The sequence below is a fragment of the Salvelinus fontinalis genome, unplaced genomic scaffold (genome assembly GCF_029448725.1).
Source record: "Salvelinus fontinalis isolate EN_2023a unplaced genomic scaffold, ASM2944872v1 scaffold_0013, whole genome shotgun sequence".
NCBI classification, from domain to species: Eukaryota; Metazoa; Chordata; class Actinopteri; order Salmoniformes; family Salmonidae; genus Salvelinus; species Salvelinus fontinalis.
The window spans coordinates 435,824-458,903 of NW_026600222.1; the positions used below are offsets into that span (position 1 = coordinate 435,824).

The 23,080-nt window shown below is 43.7% G+C and overlaps 1 protein-coding gene across 1 annotated transcript; it reads left to right on the forward strand.

The window, feature by feature from the left end:
* The first annotated feature begins 1,302 nt into the window (after positions 1 to 1,302).
* Positions 1,303 to 16,395, forward strand: LOC129842109 (NLR family CARD domain-containing protein 3-like). Its single transcript, XM_055910503.1, has 7 exons — positions 1,303 to 1,427; positions 4,997 to 5,113; positions 5,471 to 5,555; positions 5,684 to 5,912; positions 7,459 to 9,229; positions 9,514 to 9,687; positions 16,102 to 16,395. The coding sequence occupies exons 1-7, from the start codon at positions 1,345 to 1,347 to the stop codon at positions 16,289 to 16,291; spliced, it is 2,649 nt and encodes an 882-aa protein (XP_055766478.1). The 5' UTR covers positions 1,303 to 1,344; the 3' UTR covers positions 16,292 to 16,395.
* Positions 16,396 to 23,080: the final 6,685 nt, after the last annotated feature.

A 23,080-nucleotide genomic window follows, 5' to 3' on the forward strand; every position in this document is an offset into this window, starting at 1 on the left:
GGTGTTATGTCACTAGACTTTGACCAGATATTATTGCATCCAAAGATCAACTGTACCTAGAACACAGATACAGAGACACTAGTCATCAGGAAGCTGCTCTCTCAACACAACGGAAAATATCTCAATGACTTGACATGTTCTGGTTGTGAATTCAGGCTACAAGGTAAGAATCTTCCCAGGGATTATTGTAAAGTGTGTAGATAAATTAAATGTATGGTTTTATTTTAGTATAGTGAATGACAGTTAAACACTCAGATCTAACAGTCCATTACACCTGGGACAGCTACGTGACAGTTCAATCTTACAAAATGGCGCTAACTGGGCGTAGGCAAGTCAAGTTCCAAAACATATTGTTCATATATCGTATTATACGATTCGTATATCGTGATTATTTTACCATTTGTCAACATGTTGATGTATCATAGTTCTAAATTATCTTTCAGAATATCAGAACATTTGTTGTTGTCTAAATGACAATGATCTCCTGCTTCCTGTGTAGTTTGGTATGAAACCACTCAACAGACTTTACATTGTTATTATGAACTGAATTCAGTAACAGCAGAATAATATCAGACCTGTTGAACAAAGCAACACACTAGAATGAGAGAAATTATTAAATGAGAAAGTGAGACATTATCTATATTGTTATTATTATTATTATGGACAAAAGGTGAAAAATATAAATCACGACTACATGTTCATCCTGACTGTTTGGATGTATCTGTTAGTAAATGTTTTATTTCTAAGAGATAATTAATAAAATAGAACAATTGACCTTCACAAATTAGTTGTCACTGTGTTAACCACAACCAACATGTTGGATCTCTGTTTAGTTGTCACCGTGTTAACCACAACCAACATGTTGGATCTCTGTTTAGTTGTCACTGTGTTAACCACAACCAACATGCTGGATCTCTGTTTAGTTGTCACTGTGTTAACCACAACCAACATGTTGGATCTCTGTTTAGTTGTCACTGTGTTAATCACAGCCAACATGTTGGATCTCTGTTTAGTTGTCACTGTGTTAACCACAACCAACATGCTGGATCTCTGTTTAGTTGTCACTGTGTTAACCACAACCAACATGCTGGATCTCTGTTTAGTTGTCACTGTGTTCACCACAACCAACATGCTGGATCTCTGTTTAGTTGTCACTGTGTTAACCACAACCAACATGCTGGATCTCTGTTTAGTTGTCACTGTGTTAACCACAACCAACATGCTGGATCTCTGTTAAGTTGTCACTGTGTTAACCACAACCAACATGCTGGATCTCTGTTTAGTTGTCACTGTGTTAACCACAACCAACATGCTGGATCTCTGTTTAGGGGTCAGTGCTCTAAAATGAGTCTCTCTGGGGAGAGAGAGGAGGGGGGCCCTGCCTCTAAAATGCATCTCTCTGGGGGACATGACACCAAAGCTAAGAGGTAAGAAGATAATTTTATGAATAATTAATTAAGTTAATTTCCAAAATAAATAGCTATCTTAAGATGAATGCACTTACTGTAAATCACTCTGGATAAGAGCATCTGCTAAATCAGGGGTTCTCAATCCGGGGTCTGCGGAGGTACTGCAGGGGTTCTCAATCCGGGGTCTGTGGAGGTACTGCAGGGGTTCTCAATCCGGGGTCTGTGGAGGTACTGCAGGGGTTCTCAATCCGGGGTCTGTGGAGGTACTGCAGGGGTTCTCAATCCGGGGTCTGTGGAGGTACTGCAGGGGTTCTCAATCCGGGGTCTGTGGAGGTACTGCAGGGGTTCTCAATCCGGGGTCTGTGGAGGTACTGCAGGGGTTCTCAATCCGGGGTCTGTGGAGGTACTGCAGGGGTTCTCAATCCGGGGTCTGTGGAGGTACTGCAGGGGTTCTCAATCCGGGGTCTGTGGAGGTACTGCAGGGGTTCTCAGTCCGGGGTCTGTGGAGGTACTGCAGGGGTTCCGCGGCACCCTGACTGTACTCGTTACAATGTAAGACATTTGATAGAATTTCACGACCACTTTTTTTTTCTTAATTATTAACTAATATTATGGAATGAATATTTTTGTAACCAATTCTGATGGTTGTTACAAGCAGAATTTGGACAATATTACCGTTATATCAACACACTCTTCACACCCGTTTAACAACTCTAAATATCTTTGGCATAGTAGGCATCAAGTCCCTTGCCAATAATGTTGCCTACAACGTTGCATACAATGTTCATATTCATCGAACACATATTACGCCCTAGATGCCTTCAATTGCCCAATTTATAGCCACGCCCAATTTAGGATTATTATTTAACAATGTGATGTTGCGCTCCAAAGGGACAACTTGAAATAACATGATGTAGATAATTAAATAATCAAAAGATAAACATGTTTATTTTACACTCTTAGAAAAGAAGGTTCCTTATAGAACCAAAAAGGCTTCTATCACTTCCTTAATATATGGAACCACTAAAAGTTATATATATTTTTGTGTTCAGTGAAGAAGAACCTCTAGAGTTCTGATCAACGAAAGGTTAATGTTTTGAGGATGTGAACCCAGCAGCCCTCCAGTGGTCAGATCAATTCCTCCTGTTTTTTCCAGCGCCGGCCAGGGATTCGAACCAGCCACCTTTCAGCCACAGGTCCAACTCCAACCTGAGTTTCTCTTCAGAAATTAACATGAGTTAATCTGCCAAAATGAAGACAAAATGCTATGCAGACATACATGGTATCGCTTGTTATACATAATTATTATACATAAATCATTGCCAACAACACAAGACATACTGTTGCATGTAGGTCTATATTATTTATGGATTGATCATATAGAAATATAAAAACATTATTTTTAACTACTACAAAGCAATTACATGTGGCGCAGGAACCACTGACTCACTGCATTGTTCTATAGTATTATCAAGACACCTGCTGTTAACTCTTAACTACTTAGGACAGCTCACGAGGTGTCCTAAATATCTGCCGACTAGGTGGGACTAGAGACTTCATGCATAGCTTTAATTTATACCCATAAGTGTAAAATGTCTTTATTCTCAGCACTTATACGACCAATTTTCTACTCTGAGACACTTTGTGGATATGGACCCAGATCTCAACATATTGTTATAAAAAAACATAGAATGTTTGTTTAACATAATAATAAAAAATGAATATTACTAATGTAACCCACTGTAAAGACTGGGTTTAGTTGATTGTGTTGCACTGCTCATGTCCGCGTTCTGGAACTGTCCGCGTCCCCGTACAGAACTGTCCGCGTCCCCGTACAGAACTGCCCGCGTCCCCGTACAGAACTGCCCGCGTCCCCGTACAGAACTGCCCGCGTCCCCGTACAGAACTGCCCGCGTCCCCGTACAGAACTGCCCGCGTCCCCGTACAGAACTGTCCTCGTCCCCGTACAGAACTGTCCGCGTCCCCGTACAGAACTGTCCGCGTCCCCGTACAGAACTGTCCGCGTCCCCGTACAGAACTGTCCGCGTCCCCGTACAGAACTGTCCGCGTCCCCGTACAGAACTGTCCGCGTCCACGTACAGAACTGTCCACGTCCACGTACGGTGTGGCGCCAAGGATATTGTCCGGTTACGCGCAGAGTTGCTGAGGTGATCTTGGGGAATAACGACGGAGTTCACTACAGTGTTGAGACACCGAAGTTTATTGTTCAATTTGCTTTTTTCTTTACGGTCAGGGACAGTATGAGTGTAGCCAGATCCTTTTCACTCTCTATCCTTGTTTGTGGTTCACCGGATTCATCATCGAGACGAGGTACAGAACGACCAGCTAGCTAGCCAAGCTAGTCGGTCCAGCTAGGTAAGCTAGCTAGCTACTATACCAGCAGCATCCTAGTTACCATAGCTACCACTACATCATCACCGGCTGTCTGCATTTCTTGTGGACCGATGGAGCTCCCCGGTTGTTTCTTCCACCTGTTAAATCCCGTGGAGGGCTTCTCCCTCTCTCGTTGACGGATGCTGGCTACCTCTGTCCGGTTCTCCTCTCTTCACTAGATGGACAGTAACTTTAGTGTTTAACCCCTCTGTGTCCAAGGACCAATCTTTTGAATATTATTTTCAGGGCGCCTCAATAGCAGGTATTGAACACCGGGTAAATAATCACTAGTCAGAGCCTCAACCTCAGTAAACATTCATTATAAAAATCATCTTAATATCTGATATTGCGAGTAAACAACCTCGGAATAGAAAAGACAAGAGTGCGTCTTCCAGCCCACCAATAAATTACACCATTCAACCCTCCCGGTTAGTAAATTTACCTCAACATGCCCCCGGAGAAGGCAGAGTAACGACACCAGCCTTTTAGCGGGGCTGACTACAACGCTCGCGCGACAACAAGCGTCTAGAAGTCAGTTCTACTTGTGACGCAGTTCGCGCTGCATCTCGTCATTGGTTTATAGAAGCAGGTACCCACGTGCCATCTCCTCATTGGTTTATAGAAGCAGGTACCCACGTGCCATCTCCTCATTGGTTTATAGAAGCAGGTACCCACGTGCCATCTCCTCATTGGTTTATAGAAGCAGGTACCCACGTACCATCTCCTCATTGGTTTATAGAAGCAGGTACCCACGTGCCATCTCATTGGTTTATAGAAGCAGGTACCCACGTGCCATCTCCTCATTGGTTTATAGAAGCAGGTACCCACGTGCCATCTCATTGGTTTATAGAAGCAGGTACCCACGTGCCATCTCATTGGTTTATAGAAGCAGGTACCCACGTGCCATCTCCTCATTGGTTTATAGAAGCAGGTACCCACGTGCCATCTCATTGGTTTATAGAAGCAAGGTACCCACGTGCCATCTCCTCATTGGCTTATAGAAGCAGGTACCCACGTGCCATCTCCTCATTTAGCAAAAAACATAAACATAACTTAGCATAAACAATAAAAGCTAATTTACGAACATTTCTGAAAATGGATATATAGCTTTTAGGAATGAAACTCTTCTTCTGTTTCCCCATCAGAGCTCAGAGTAGATGAGAGATGTAATGTTTGTCTCTGTTGTGTTGAAGTCCAATCAAGCAGGAGAGACCAGCCTCCCCTGTACCCAGCTGTGTGTCCATGAAGAGTGACCGGTCTATGAATCAACCTATACACTTTAGAGAGGGAGACTTTTCTACTGAACGAAGGTAAGAAGAACTCATGGGTCCTGGTCAGTGAGTTAAACAACACTGTCTCCAGTCATTTCTCTCCCATTTTCCCATTTCTTTTGTTGTTTTCATAATCCATAGGCTAATCCTTTTGTCCATTTTCATAGTCCTAAAACAATAATAATCAAACACAACAATCCCTCCCTGTGTGTGTGTGTGTGTGTGTGTGTGTGTGTGTGTGTGTGTGTGTGTGTGTGTGTGTGTGTGTGTGTGTGTGTGTGTGTGTGTGTGTGTGTGTGTGTGTGTGTGTGTGTGTGTGTGTGTGTGTGTGTGTGTGTGTGTGTGTGTGTGTGTACTCCCTGGATGAGGAGATGTAATCTCATGTTTTGTCCACAGAAACCAACAGGAGAGATCAGAGTCAGATATTCTCAGTGGTCAGTCTTCCCAGAGTCATCAAACAGACCTGGCCTCCATATTCAGTGTATGTGGTCCTGTTATGTACATTTGTTTTTGTTTACCTCAGGTAAAGTTGATCTGTCAATCATTAATTAATGTGTTAATGAGAAACATTTATTCTCTTGCTTAACTCATTTACTTAATTTATTCCAGATGCTTGAAGAGAAAATGATGACATTTGTGAAGAACGAGCTGAAGATGTTCAAGAGGATTCTTAGTCCAGAACTCCCAGAAGGCTTTGAGAGTCAGAAGCAGGATAAGGAAGTGGTGGATGCTGAAGATGAGCAGCAGGAGAGCAGTGCCAGAGAGGGGGCTCTGAAGATCACACTGCACGTTCTGAGGAAAATGAACCAGAAGGAGCTTGCTGACACACTGGAGAAATGTAAGATCTGTCTGCCTCATGTTGAATGCTGTTTTATAACATTTAAAAGCTGTAGCTAAAGTACAGCTAAAGTAGCTGTGTAACTCAATGATATTGTAGCAGCCTTAACTAGAGGTCGACCGATTATGATTTTTCAACGCCGATACCGATACCGATTATTGGACGACCAAAAAAGCCGATACATTTTTTTTACATTTACTTGTAATAATGACAATTACAACAATACTGAATGAACACTTATTTTAACTTATTATAATACATCAATAAAATCAATCTTGCCTCAAGTAAATAATGAAACATGTTCAATTTGGTAGAAATAATGTAAAAACAAAGTGTTGGAGAAGAAAGTAAAAGTGCAATATGTGCCATGTAAGAAAGCTAACGTTTAAGTTCCTTGCTCAGAACATGAGAACATATGAAAGCTGGTGGTTCCTTTTAACATGAGTCTTCAATATTCCCAGACAATAAGTTTTAGGTTGTAGTTATTATAGGAATTATAGGAATATTTCCCTCTATTCCATTTGTATTTCATTAACCTTTGACTGTTGGATGTTCTTATAGGCACTTTAGTATTGCCAGTGTAACAGTATCGCTTCCGTGCCTCTCCTCGCTCCTCCCTGGGCTTGAACCAGGAACATAACGACAACAGCCACCCTCGAAGCAGCGTTACCCTTCGCACAACGAAGAGCTGCTGGCAAAACGCATGAAAGTGCTGTTTGAATGAATGTTTACGCGCCTGCTTCTGCCTACCACCGCTAAGTCAAATACTTAGATGCTTGTATGCTCAGTCAGATTATATATATTATCTAGCAGGACACGCTAGATAATATCTAGTAATATCATCAACCATGTGTAGTTAACTAGTGGTTATGATTGATTGATTGTTTTTTATAAGATAAGTTTAATGCTAGCTAGCAACTTACCTTGGCTTACTGCTTGCGCGTAACAGGCAGTCTCCTCGTGGAGTGCAACGAGAGGCAGGTCGTTATTGCGTTGGACTAGTTAACCTGAAGGTTGCAATATTGGATCCCCCGAGCTGACAAGGTGAAAATCTGTCATTCTGCCCCTGAACGAGGCAGTTAACCCACCGTTCCTAGGCCGCCATTGAAAATAAGAATGTGTTCTTAACTGACTTGTTAAATAAAGGTGTAAAAAAAATAATAGAAAAACATCTGCAAAATCTGTGTCCAAAAATACCTATTTCCGATTGTTATGAAAACTTGAAATCGGCCCTAATTAATCGGCCATTCCGATTAATCGGTCGACCTCTAGCCTGAACACAACACCTAGTGACCTCATCAAGTAGCAGCAGGGATGTGTTGTGGTGATTAATTTAGACAGAGAGAGACAACATTAATAATACCATCAATAATACCAATAATAATAGAATCAGTCACAACAGTCTGTAATAAATTATGGAAACATTTACACATTTATACAGTCAGTTAATAGAATAAATGATTATAATGTAAAACGTTATAACCGTCTTAAAATACTGTAGTCATTAAAACAGACGTAATATTAATATCCTCTGTGTTATTTCTAGATTCAGGTGAGCTTGCTGTGATTTGCCAACGTGAACTCAAATCTAATCTAAAGAAGAAGTTTCAATGTGTATTTGAGGGGATCGCTAAACAAGGAAACCCAACACTTCTCAATAAGATCTACACAGAGCTCTACATCACAGAGGGTGGAACAGGAGAGGTCAATAATGAACATGAGCTGAGACAGATTGAGACAACAACCAGGAAACAAGCAGGACCAGAGACTGCAGTCAAATGTAATGACATTTTCAAACCCTTAACTGGACAAGACAAACTTATCAGAACTGTGCTGACAAAGGGAGTCGCTGGCATTGGAAAAACAGTCTCTGTGCAGAAGTTCATTCTGGACTGGGCTGAAGGAAAAGCAAATCAGGATGTCCAATTTGTATTTTCATTCCCTTTTCGGGAGCTGAATTTGATGAAAGGGGAAAAACACACTTTCATTAAACTTCTCAATCACTTCTCAATGGAAACCAAACAATCAAGAATCTCCAACTACGACAAGTACAAAGTTCTGTTCATCTTTGATGGTCTGGATGAGTGCCGACTGCCCCTAGACTTCCATAAGAACAAGATCTGTTGGGACGTCACAGAGTCAACCTCAGTGGATGTTCTGCTGACAAATCTCATCAAGGGATATCTGCTTCCCTCTGCTCTACTCTGGATAACTACCCGACCTGCAGCAGCCAATAAGATCCCTTCAGTGTATGTTGACCAGGTAACAGAGGTACGAGGGTTCAATGACCCACAGAAGGAGGAGTACTTCAGGAAGAGATTCAGGGATGAGGACCTGGCCAGCAGAATCATCTCACACATAAAGAAATCAAGGAGCCTCCACATCATGTGCCACATTCCAGTCTTCTGTTGGATTTCTGCAACAGTCCTTGAACACATGCTGAAACATAAGAGAGAAGAGATGCCCAAGACTCTGACTGAGATGTACACACACCTCGTGGTGTTTCATACCAAACAGAAGAATGAAAAGTATCTTGGGAAAGAAGAGACAGGTCCACACTGGAATAAAGAGAGCATTCTGTCACTGGGAAAACTGGCTTTTCAACAGCTTGTGAATGGCAATCTGATTTTCTATGAAGAAGACCTGAAAGAGGCTGGCATTGATGTCAATGAAGCCTCAGTGTACTCAGGATTGTGCACACAGTTCTTTAAAGAGGAATGTGTGCTGTACCAGGACAAGGTGTACTGCTTTGTTCATCTGAGCATTCAGGAGTTTCTGGCTGCTGTATATGTGTTCCTCTCATTCATCAACAACAATGAGAATCTAATGGATGAACTGCAAACAAACGACGAGCCTGAAGTTACTTTCTACAAGAGTGCTGTGGATAAAGCCTTACAAAGTGAGACGGGAAACCTGGACCTTTTCCTCCGCTTCCTTCTGGGCCTCTCACTGGAGTCCAATCAGAAGCACTTACAAGGTCTACTGACAAAGACAAGAAGCAGCTCACAGAGCCATGAAGAAACAGTCAAGTACATCAAGGAGAAGATCAGGGAGAATCTCTCTCCAGAGAGGAGCATCAATCTGTTCCACTGTCTGAATGAACTGAATGACCATTCTCTAGTGGAGGAGATCCAAAGCTACCTGAGCTCAGGAACTCTCTCAAAACCCTACCTGTCACCTGCACAGTGGTCAGCTCTGGTCTTTGTGTTGCTGACTTCAGAAAAGGAGCTGGATGTGTTTGACCTGAAGAAATACTCCAGATCAGAGGAAGGTCTTCTGAGGCTGCTGCCAGTGGTCAAAGCCTCCAGAGCTGTTCTGTGAGTAAATAAAATGACATATAAGAACTAATCATCAGGAAGCAATATTCAGTTTAGAGAAAATGATGTATTATAATATCTATATAATATTATATTGAATAACATACTTAATCAATGCATTGATGTTTACATTAGTATAACAAAATTACCGTACAGTTCTAGAAGACAAAAGATGAATCTATATGTTGTTTTGGAATTTTAACTAAATGCATCTGCCATTGTCCTTCTACACTCCTAGTGTTAAATTAACAGTGTGTTTGAAGTCATGATGATCTCTTTGTCAGGCTGTCAGGCTGTGGAGTCACAGAGGAAGGCTGTGCTTCTCTGGTCTCAGCTCTGAGGTCAAACCCCTCACACCTGAGAGAGCTGGACCTGAGTAACAACAACCTGAAGGATTCAGGAGTGAAGCTGCTCTCTGCTGGACTGGGGAATCCCCACTGTAAACTGGAGACTCTGAGGTCAGTATTTCTGTAGTTGGTCAACAAGTGATAACTGTTCACCAGATCCACATGTCTTTACCAGACACACATAGTCCACAACATATGTGTTTGGACAGTGAAGCTTACAGTTTTAAATGTGGTGCTATGCTCCAGCATTTTGGATTTGAGATAGAATGTTTCATATTAGATGACAGTACAGAATGTCACCTTTCACATACATATTTATGTTTTTACAGTGGCTTGCAAAACTTTTCATCCCCCTTGGCATTTTTCCTATTTTGTTGCCTAAAAAACTGTAATTTAAATAGATGTTTTGGGGGTTTGTATCAGTTGATTTACACAACATGCCTACCACTTTGAAGATGCAAAATATTTTTTATTGTTAAACAACCAATAAATAAAAAAGAAAAGAACTTGAGTCTACATAACTATTCACCCCCCCCCAAAGTCAATACTTTGTAGAGACACCTTTTACAGCAATTACAGCTGCAAGTTTTTTGGGGTATGTCTCTATAAGCTTGGCACATTTAGCCACTGGGATGTTTGACCATTTTTCAAGGCAAAACTGCTCCAGTTCCTTCAAGTTGGATGAGCTCCGCTGGTGTACAGCAATCTGTAAGTCATTCAACAGATTCTCAATTGGATTGAGGTCTGTGCTTTGACTTGACCATTCCCGAGACATTTACATTTTTCCCCTTAAACCACTCAAGTGTTGCTTTAGCTTAAACCTCCGTCCCAGTCTCAAATCTCTGGAAGACTGAAACAGGTTTCCCTCAAGAATTTCCATGTATTTAGCGCCATCCATCATTCCTTCAATTCTAACCAGTTTCCCAGTCCCTGCCGATGAAAAACATCCCCACAGCATGATGCTGCCACCACTATGCTTCACTGTGGTGTTGTAGACTCTGGGACCTTGCAGAACAGGTGTATATACACTGAGATCATGTGACAGATCATGTGACACTTAGATGGCACACAGGTGGACTTTATTTAACTAATTATGTGACTTCTGTAGGTAATTGGTTGCACCAGATCTTATTTAGGGGCTTCATAGCAAAGGGGGTGAATACATATGAACGCACCACTTTTCTGTTTTTTATTTTTTAAAGAAGTTATTTTTTTTAAATTTCTCTTGACCAATTTGGACTATTTTGTGTTTGTCCATTACATGAAATCCAAATATAATCTATTTAAATGACATGTTGTAATGAAACAAAATAGGAAAAACACCAAGGGGGATGAATACCTCTGCAAGGCACTGTAGTTCTCCTATTTGAAGAAGTCTTCAATATTTGGACATATTCACATATATTGGTAATGGTGAGAGGTTAGCATGTTTTGTTATAGCCTCTGTTATTGGTAATGGTGAGAGGTTAGCATGTTTTGTTGTAGCCTCTGTTATTGGTAATGGTGAGAGGTTAGCATGTTTTGTTGTAGCCTCTGTTATTGGTAATGGTGAGAGGTTAGCATGTTTTGTTGTAGCCTCTGTTATTGGTAATGGTGAGAGGTTAGCATGTTTTGTTGTGGCCTCTGTTATTGGTAATGGTGAGAGGTTAGCATGTGTTGTTGTAGCCTCTGTTATTGGTAATGGTGAGAGGTTAGCATGTTTTGTTGTAGCCTCTGTTATTGGTAATGGTGAGAGGTTAGCATGTTTTGTTGTAGCCTCTGTTATTGGTAATGGTGAGAGGTTAGCATGTTTTGTTGTATCCTCTGTTATTGGTAATGGTGAGAGGTTAGTATGTTTTGTTGTATCCTCTGTTATTGGTAATGGTGAGAGGTTAGCATGTTTTGTTGTAGTCTCTGTTATTGGTAATGGTGAGAGGTTAGCATGTTTTGTTGTAGTCTCTGTTATTGGTAATGGTGAGAGGTTAACATGTTTTGTTGTAGTCTCTGTTATTGGTAATGGTGAGAGGTTAGCATGTTTTGTTATATTCTCTGTTATTGGTAATGGTGAGAGGTTAGCATGTTTTGTTATATTCTCTGTTATTGGTAATGGTGAGAGGTTAGCATGTTTTGTTGTAGTCTCTGTTATTGGTAATGGTGAGAGGTTAGCATGTTTTGTTGTATCCTCTGTTATTGGTAATGGTGAGAGGTTAGCATGTTTTGTTGTATCCTCTGTTATTGGTAATGGTGAGAGGTTAGCATGTTTTGTTGTAGTCCCTGTTATTGGTAATGGTGAGAGGTTAGCATGTTTTGTTGTAGTCTCTGTTATTGGTAATGGTGAGAGGTTAGCATGTTTTGTTGTAGTCTCTGTTATTGGTAATGGTGAGAGGTTAGCATGTTTTGTTGTAGCATCTAACTTTCTCACTCATTGTGTTTTTTTATTTTTATATTTCACCTTTATTTAACCAGGTAAGCTAGTTGAGTTCTCATTTGCAACTGCGACCTGGCCAAGATAAAGCATAGCAATGTGAGACATACAACAACACAGAGTTACACGTGGAATAAACAAAACATAGTCAATAATACAGTAGAACAAAAGAAAACAAGAAGTCTATATACAGTGAGTGCAAATGAGGTAAGATAAGGGAGTTAAGGCAATAAATAGGCCATGGTGGCGAAGTAATTACATTATAGCAATTAAACACTGGAATGGTAGATGTGCAGAAGATGAATGTGCAAGTAGAGATACTGGGGTGCAAAGGAGCAAGATAAATAAATAAATACAGTATGGGGATGAGGTATATAGATGGGCTATTTACAGATGGGCTATATACAGGTGCAATGATCTGTGAGCTGCTCTGACAGCTGGTGCTTAAAGCTAGTGAGGGAGATAAGTGTTTCCAGCCTCAGAGATTTTTGTAGTTCGTTCCAGTCATTGGCAGCAGAGAACTGGAAGGAGAGGCGGCCAAATGAGGAATTGGCTTTGGGGGTGACCAGATATACCTGCTGGAGCGCGTGCTACGAGTGAGTGCTGCTATGGTGACCAGTGAGCTGAGATAAGGCGGGGCTTTACCTAGCAGAGACTTGTAGATGACCTGGAGCCAGATGGTTTGGCGACGAGTATGAAGCGATGGCCAGCCAACGAGAGCGTACAGGTCGCAGTGGTGGGTAGTATATGGGGCTTTGGTGACAAAACGGATGGCACTGTGATAAATTGCATCCAATTTGTTGAGCAGAGTGTTGGAGGCTATTTTATAGATGACATCGCCGAAGTCGAGGATCAGTAGGATGGTCAGTTTTACGAGGGTATGTTTGGTTGCATGAGTGAAGGATGCTTTGTTGCGAAATAGGAAGCCAATTCTAGATTTAATTTTGGATTGGAGGTGCTTAATGTGAGTCTGGAAGGAGAGTTTACAGTCTAGCCAGACACCTAGGTTTTTGTAGTTGTCCACATATTCAGAACATATTCATAAGTCAGAGCCGTCCAGAGTAGTGATGCTGGACGGTCGGGCGGGTGCGGGCAGTGATCAGTTGGCCAGAAGTATACAGAATGGTGTCGTCTGCGTAGAGGTGGATCAAAGAATCACCAGCAGCGAGAGCGACATCATTGATGTATACAGAGAAGAGAGACTGCCCGAGAATTGAACCCTGTGGCACCCCCATAGAGACTGCCAGAGGTCCGGCCAACGGGCCCTCCGATTTGACACACTGAACTCTATCAGAGAAGTAGTTGGTGATCCAGGCGAGGAAATCATTTGAGAAACCAAGGCTGTTGAGTCTGCCAATAAGAATGTGGTGATTGACAGAGTCGAAAACCTTAGCCAGGTTGATGAATACGGCTGCACAGTAATGTCTCTTATCGATTGCGGTTATGATATCGTTTAGGACCTTGAGCGTGGCTGAGGTGCCCCCATGACCAGCTCTGAAACCAGATTGCATAGCGGAAAAGGTACGGTGAGATTCAAAGCGGTCGGTAATCTGTTTATTAACTTGGCTTTCGAAGACCTTAGAAAGGCAGGGCAGGATAGTAATAGGTCTGTAACAGTTTGGGTCTAGAGTGTCTCCCCCTTTGAAGGCGGGGATGACTGCGGCAGCTTTCCAATCTTTGGGAATCTCAGACGATACGAAAGAGAGGTTGAACAGGCTAGTAATTGTGGTTGCAACAATTTCAGCAGATAGTTTTAGAAAGAGAGGGTCCAGATTGTCTAGTCCAGCTGATTTGTAGGGGTCCAGATTTTGCAGCTCTTTCAGAACATCAGCTGACTGGATTTGGGAGAAGGAGAAATAGGGGAGGCTTGGGCGAGTAGCTGAGGGGAGGGCAGTGCTGTTGACCAGGGTAGGGGTAGCCAGGTGGAAAGCATGGCCAGCCGTAGAAAAAATGATTGAGAATTTCAACAATTATAGTGGATTTATCGTGGTGACAGTGTTTCCTAGCCTCAGTGCAGTGGGCAGCTGGGAGGAGGTGCTCTTATTCTCCATGGACTTTACAGTGTCCCAGAACCTTTTGAGTTTGTGCAAATTTCTGCTTGAAAAAGCTAGCCTTAGCTTTCCTAACTGCCTGTGTATATTTGTTCCTGACTTCCTTGAAAAGTTGCATATCATGGGGGCTATTCGATGCTAATGCAGAACGCCACAGGATGTTTTTGTGCTAGTCAAGGGCAGTCAGGTCTGGAGTGAACCAAGGGCTATATCTGTTCCTGGTTCTACATTTTTTGAAAGGGGCATGCTTATTTAAGATGGTGAGGAAGGCACTTTTAAAGAATGACCAGGCGTCCTCTACTGACGGGATGAGGTCAATATCCTTCCAGGATACCCGGGCCAGGTCGATTAGGAAGGCCTGCTCGCTGAAGTGTTTTAGGGAGCGTTTGATCGTGATGAGGGGTGGTTGTTTGACAGCAGACCCGTGAGGCAGTGATGAGGCAGTGATCGCTGAGATCTTGGTTGAAAACAGCAGAGGTGTATTTGGAGGGCAAGTTGGTTAGGATGATATATGTTGAGGGTGCCCGTGTTTACGGATTTGGGGTTGTACCTGGTGGGTTCATTGACAATTTATGAGAGATTGAGGACATCAAGCTTATATTGTAGGATGGCCGGGGTGTTAAGCATGTCCCAGTTTAGGTCACCTAGCAGCACGAGCTGTGAAGATAGATGTGGGGCAATCAGTTCACATATGGTGTCCAGGGCACAGCTGGGGGCAGAGGGTGGTCTGTAGCAAGCAGCGACGGTGAGAGACTTGTTTCTGGAAAGGTGGATTTTTAAAAGTAGAAGCTCGAATTGTTTGGGTACAGACCTGGATAGTAGGACAGAACTCTGCAGGCTGTCTCTACAGTAGATTGCAACTCCACCCCATTTGGCAGTTCTATCTTTAATCAGATTCAGATCTGATTAGACTAACTCTTAGTGTCCTGATTCAGATCTGTTTAAACCAACTCTCAGTTTCCTGATTCAGATCTGTCTAAACCAACTCTTAGTTTCCTGATTCAGATCTGATCAAACCAACTCTTAGTTTCCTGATTCAGATCTGTTTAAACCAACTCTTAGTTTCCTGATTCAGATCTGATCAAACCAACTCTTAGTTTCCTGATTCAGATCTGTTTAAACCAACTCTTAGTTTCCTGATTCAGATCTGTTTAAACCAACTCTTAGTTTCCTGATTCAGATCTGTTCAAACCAACTCTTAGTTTCCTGATTCAGATCTGTTTAAACCAACTCTTAGTGTCCTGATTCAGATCTGTTCAAACCAACTCTTAGTTTCCTAATTCAGATCTGTTTAAACCAACTCTTAGTGTTATTATTCATGATTTATTTATGATTTGTATTAATCAAGGCATAATCAGGATTAATTTAGTATTGTTTAGAAACGTGTTATCTACTCCCTTAGACAGAAAATTACTCCAGTCATCATCCACAGTTCAGTTACTATTGGGCAAAACACAACCCAAAACACAACCAAAACAAACTGCAAATGCAACCAATGAGTTTGGAACCAAATACTACACTTTTGACTACTTTAATACACTATAAGTAAATTGATCAGAATATTTACAACTTCTTCAAATTATCAAAGTATGGGGGGACTAGATACATAAAGTGCTTTCATTTCTAAATGGTGAAACAGATATGTATTAAAATATCCTCAAATAAAAGGTGACATTATATACTGTCACCTCATATAAACATTATATCTCAAATCCAAACTATTGGAGTATAGAGACACATTTAAAATGTTAGCTTCACTGTCAAAATAGATATGGTGTGGACTGTATACTCAATACAATCTAAATCTGATACCTCACTGTCTGTCTTTTGACTGATACTGCTTTTGAAACTGGTCTGGTCAGTCTACTCAAATATTTGTACTATACATTTTTCTCTCTACAGGCAATACTTTGATAATTTGTCATTTCTAATAATGATACATTCATTTATGAATAGATACGACTGGTTTCAGGATGCTGATGTATCTGAATATGTTGAAAAAATATACTGCCACTATTTTCACCACCAAAGAATAGCAGTGTGGTTTTAATATGATTTGACTCTTTGCAGGCTGTCAGGCTGTCTAGTCACAGAGGAAAGCTGTGCTTCTCTGGTCTCAGCTCTGGAGTCAAACCCCTCACACCTGAGAGAGCTGGACCTGAGTAACAATGACCTGAAGGATTCAGGAGTGAAGCTGCTCTCTGATGGACTGGGGAATCCCCACTGTAAACTGGAGACTCTGAGGTCAGTATTCCTGTAGTTGGTCAACAAGTGATAACTGTTCACCAGATCCACATGTGTTTACCAGACACACATAGTCCACACCATATGTGTTTGGACAGTGAAGCTTACAGTTTAAATGTGGTGCTATGCTCCAGCATTTTGGATTTGAGATATAATGTTTCATATTAGGTGACAGTACAGAATGTCACCTTTTATTTGAGGTTAAAGGTGAGAGGTTAGCATGTTTTATTTTTCTAAATGGTGAAACAGACATGTATTAAAATACCCTCAAATAAAAGGTGACACCCTCAAAGAATATCAGTGTGGTTTAAGACACAAGGCGAGACCCAGATGGCACGGGAGGCAGATGGTTAGAGTCTTTGATATTTATTAATATACTAAAAGGGGTAGGCAAGAGAATGGTCGTGGACAGGCAAAAGGTCATAACCAGATCAGAGTCCAGGAGGTACAGTGTGGCAGGCAGACTCGAGGTCAGGCAGGCAGAATGGTCAGGCAGGCTAGAGGTCAGGACAGGCAGAATGGTCAGGACAGGCAGAATGGTCAGGACAGGCAGAATGGTCAGGCAGGCTAGAGGTCAGGACAGGCAGAATGGTCAGGCAGGCTCGAGGTCAGGACAGGCAGAATGGTCAGGCAGACTCGAGGTCAGGACAGGCAGAATGGTCAGGCAGGCTAGAGGTCAGGACAGGCAGAATGGTCAGGCAGGCTCAAGGTCAGGACAGGCAGAATGGTCAGGCAGGCTAGAGGTCAGGACAGGCAGAATGGTCAGGACAGGAAGAATGGTCAGGCAGGCTCAAGGTCAGGACAGGCAGAATGGTCAGGCAGGATAGAGGTCAGGACAGGCAGAATGGTCAGGCAGGCTCGAGGTCAGGACAGGCAGAATGGTCAGGCAGACTAGAGGTCAGGACAGGCAGAATGGTCAGGCAGGCTAGAGGTCAGGACAGGCAGAATGGTCAGGCAGGCTAGAGGTCAGGACAGGCAGAATGGTCAGGCAGGCTCGAGGTCAGGACAGGCAGAATGGTCAGGCAGGCTCGAGGTCAGGACAGGCAGAATGGTCAGGCAGGCTCGAGGTCAGGACAGGCAGAATGGTCAGGCAGGCTCGAGGTCAGGACAGGCAGAATGGTCAGGCAGGCTAGAGGTCAGGACAGGCAGAATGGTCAGGCAGGCTAGAGGTCAGGACAGGCAGAATGGTCAGGCAGGCTAGAGGTCAGGACAGGCAGAATGGTCAGGCAGGCTAGAGGTCAGGACAGGCAGAATGGTCAGGCAGGCTAGAGGTCAGGACAGGCAGAATGGTCAGGCAGGCTAGAGGTCAGGACAGGCAGAATGGTCAGGCAGGCTAGAGGTCAGGACAGGCAGAATGGTCAGGCAGGCTAGAGGTCAGGACAGGCAGAATGGTCAGGCAGGCTCGAGGTCAGGACAGGCAGACTGGTCAGGCAGGCTAGAGGTCAGGACTGGCAGAATGGTCAGGCAGGCTAGAGGTCAGGACAGGCAGAATGGTCAGGCAGACTAGAGGTCAGGACAGGCAGAATGGTCAGGCAGGCTAGAGGTCAGGACAGGCAGAATGGTCAGGCAGGCTAGAGGTCAGGACAGGCAGAATGGTCAGGCAGGCTCGAGGTCAGGACAGGCAGAATGGTCAGGCAGGCTAGAGGTCAGGACAGGCAGAATGGTCAGGCAGGCTAGAGGTCAAGACAGGCAGAATGGTCAGGCAGGTGGGTACAGAGTCCAGAAAACAGGCAAGGGACAAAAACCGGGAGGACTATCAAAAAAGAATAGAAGCAGGAGTAGGGAAAAACGCTGGTTGACTTGATGAACATACAAGACGAACTGGTACAGAGAAACAGGAATCACAGGGATATATACACCAGGGAAACACGGGGATATATACACCAGGGAAACACAGGGATATATACACCAGGGAACCACAGGGATATATACACCAGGGAAACACGGATATATACACCAGGGAAACACAGGAATATATACACCAGGGAAACACAGCGATATATACACCAGGGAAACACAGGGATATATACACCAGGGAAACACAGGGATATATACACCAGGGAAACACAGGGGTATATATACACCAGGGAAACACAGGGATATATACACCAGGGAAACACAGGGATATATACACCAGGGAATCACAGGGATATATACACCAGGGAAACACAGGGATATTTACACCAGGGAAACACAGGGATATTTACACCAGGGAAACACAGGGATATATACACCAGGGAAACACAGGGATATATACACCAGGGAAACACAGGGATATATACACCAGGGAAACACAGGGATATTTACACCAGGGAAACACAGGGATATATACACCAGGGAAACACAGGGATATATACACCAGGGAAACACAGGGATATATACACCTGGGAAACACAGGGATATATACACCAGGGAAACACAGGGACATATACACCAGGGAAACACAGGGACATATACACCAGGGAAACACAGGGATATATACACCTGGGAAACACAGGGATATATACACCAGGGAAACACAGGGATATATACACCAGGGAAACACAGGGATATATACACCAGGGAAACACAGGGATATATACACCAGGGATACACAGGGATATATACACCAGGGAAACACAGGGATATATACACCAGGGAAACACAGGGATAAATACACTAGGGAAACACAGGGATATATACACCAGGGAAACACAGGGATATATACACCAGGGAAACACAGGGATATATATACACCAGGGAAACACAGGGATATATATACACCAGGGAAACACAGGGATATATACACCAGGGAAACACAGGGATATATACACCAGGGAAACACAGGGATAAATACACCAGGGAAACACAGGGATATATACACCAGGGAAACACAGGGATATATACAGCAGGGAAACACGGGGATATATACACCAGGAAACACGGGGATATATACACCAGGGAAACACAGGGATATATACACCAGGGAAACACAGGGATATATACACCAGGGAAACACAGGGATATATACACCAGGGAAACACAGGGATATATACACCAGGGAAACACAGGGATATATACACCAGGGAAACACAGGGACATATACACCAGGGAAACACAGGGATATATACACCAGGGAAACACAGGGATATATACACCAGGGATATATACACCAGGGATATATACACCAGGGAAACACAGGGATATATACACCAGGGATATATACACCAGGGATATATACACCAGGGAAACACAGGGATATATACACCAGGGATATAAGCGACACCTGGAGGGGGTGGAGACAATCACAAGACAGGTGAAACAGATCAGGGTGTGACATGAATATGGAGAAAAATATACTGCCACTATTTTCACCACCAAAGAATATCAGTGTGATTTTAATATGATTTGACTCTTTGCAGGCTGTCAGGCTGTCTAGTCACAGAGGAAGGCTGTGCTTCTCTGGTCTCAGCTCTGGAGTCAAACCCCTCACACCTGAGAGAGCTGGACCTGAGCTACAATCACCCAGGAGACTCAGGAGTCAGACTGCTCTCTGCTGGACTGGAGGATCCACACTGCAGACTGGAGAAACTCAAGTATGTAGAGGGTTTATGTCAATGTTCATATCAGACATTTTGGACTTATCAGGCTTGTTGAGACAAACATTCTGACCACCACTTGGACAAAGTTATATGAGGACTGTGTGTGTGTGTGTGTGTGTGTGTCTGTGTGTCTGTGTGTGTGTGTGTGTGTGTGTGTGTGTTTGTGTGTTTGTCTGTCCAGTATGTGTGTGTGTGTGTGTGTGTCTGTCCAGTATGTGTGTGTCTGTCTGTGTGTGTGTGTGTGTGTGTGTGTGTCTGTCCAGTATGTGTGTGTGTGTGTGTGTGTGTGTGTGTGTCTGTCCAGTATGTGTGTGTCTGTGTGTCTGTGTCTGTCCAGTATGTGTGTGTGTGTGTGTGTGTGTGTGTGTGTGTGTGTATGAGTGTCCAGTGTGTATGAGTGTCCAGTGTGTGTGAGTCCAGTGTGTGTGTGAGTCCAGTGTGTGTGTGAGTCCAGTGTGTGTGTGTGTGTGAGTGTGTGTGTGTGTGTGTGTGTGAGTTCAGGTGTATCCCTCAATGACTGTCTGTTCTTCTGCTTACCGCTACAGTGTGGAACATGGTGGAGAGAACAGAATGAAACCTGGGATTAGAAAATGTGAGTGTTGATGCTGTGAAGAATATGACTAAGAATAAGTCTTAATTCAAGTTAAGTTAAAGTCAAAGACCACCATCATTACTTACTTGGTCATATTAAATATCAGCTGTAGTTCTACAGAAGCAGAAATCAGGGACACCAACGTTTACAAAGAGTTGCTTTGACAATGTGTGTGTGTGTGTGTGTGTGTGTGTGTGTGTGTGTGTGTGTGTGTGTAATTAATGGGAACAAGTGTGTTTTATATTACCATACAGTATAACATATGATCATTCAACAAGTCTCAAGTTACCTTAACTTCTCCTTTTGATACCTAGAAACATCTACATTAAATAAATTAGTGAAAAGTGAGTTAACATTCTAATGTGAATGATGATGATTTCTAATATTGTGTCTGGTTTCATCCATCAGATGTCTGTGATCTCACACTGGACCTAAACACAGTAAACAGACTCCTCTCTCTGTCTGAGGAGAACAGAAAGGTGACATGTAGGAGAGAGGAGCAGCCGTATCCTGATCACCCAGAGAGATTTGAGGACTGTAGACAGGTGCTGTGTAGAGAGGGTCTGACTGGGCGCTGTTACTGGGAGGTGGAGTGGAGTGGGATAATGGGGGCTGATATAGGAGTGACATATAAAGGAATCAGCAGGAGAGGACGGGGTGATGGCTGTTGTCTTGGATGGAATGACAAGTCCTGGAGTCTGAACTGCTCTGACAACAGTTACTCTGCCTGGCACAATAATAATCAGACTGCCATAGACGTCCCCTCCTCCAGCTCCCACAGAGTAGGAGTGTATCTGGACTGGCCAGCCGGCACTCTGTCCTTCTATAGAGCCTCCTCTGACACACTGACCCACCTGATCACATTCACCTCCACATTCACTGAGCCCCTCTATCCAGGGATTCATATTTGGTATGATGGCGACTCAGTGTCTCTGTGTCAAACACAACATGATGTCCCTGAAATAATAACCTGACACACTAACACACACTGGACACACACACACACACTGGACACACACACTAAACACACACACACACTAAACACACACACACACTGGACACACACACACACTGGACACACACACACTGGACGGACACACACACACTGGACGGACACACACACACTGGACACACACACACACACACTAAACACACACACACACTGGACACACACACACACACACTGGACGGACACACACACACTGGACGGACACACACACACTGGACACACACACACACTGGACACACACACACACTGGACACACACACACAGACTGGACACACACACACTGGACACACACACACACACTGGACACACACACACAGACTGGACACACACACACTGGACACACACACACACACACACATACTGGACACACACACACACTGGACACACACACACATACTGGACACACTCACACAAACTGGACACTCACACACACTGGACACACACACACACACATACTGGACACACTCACACAAACTGGACACACACACACACTGGACACACTCACACAAACTGGACACACATACACTGGACACACACACACGAACACACACACACACACACTGGACACTTACAGACACACTGGACACACACACACACTGGACACACTCACACAAACTGGACACACATACACTGGACACACACACACGAACACACACTGGACACTTACAGACACACTGGACACATACACACACACACTGGACACACACACACACACTGGACACACACACACACACACTGGACACACTCACACAAACTGGGCACACCCACACACACTAACACACTGGACACACTCACACAAACTGGGCACACACACACACACACTGGACACACACAGACACACACTGGACACATACACACGAACACACACATACATAACCACACTGGACAGACACACACACTGGACACACACACACTGGACACACAAACACACACACACTGGACTCACACATGCAGAAACACACACACCCACACACAAACACACAGACACACACTGGACTCACACATGCAGAAACACACACACCCACACACAAACACACAGACACACACTGGACACACACACACACACACACACACTGGACACTTACACAAACACACACTGGACACACATACACACTGGACAAACACACACACACACACTGGACAGACACACACACACAAACACACATACTGGATATACACACACACACTGGACATACACACACACACACACACACTGGACACACACACACACACACTAAACACACACACACACTGGACACACACACACTGGACACACACACACACACTGGACGGACACACACACACTGGACACACACACACACACACTAAACACACACACACACACTGGACACACACACACACACAGGACGGACACACACACACTGGACACACACACACACTGGACACACACACACACTGGACACACACACACACTGGACACACACACACAGACTGGACACACACACACTGGACACACACACACACACTGGACACACACACACAGACTGGACACACACACACTGGACACACACACACACACATACTGGACACACACACACACTGGACACACACACACATACTGGACACACTCACACAAACTGGACACTCACACACACTGGACAC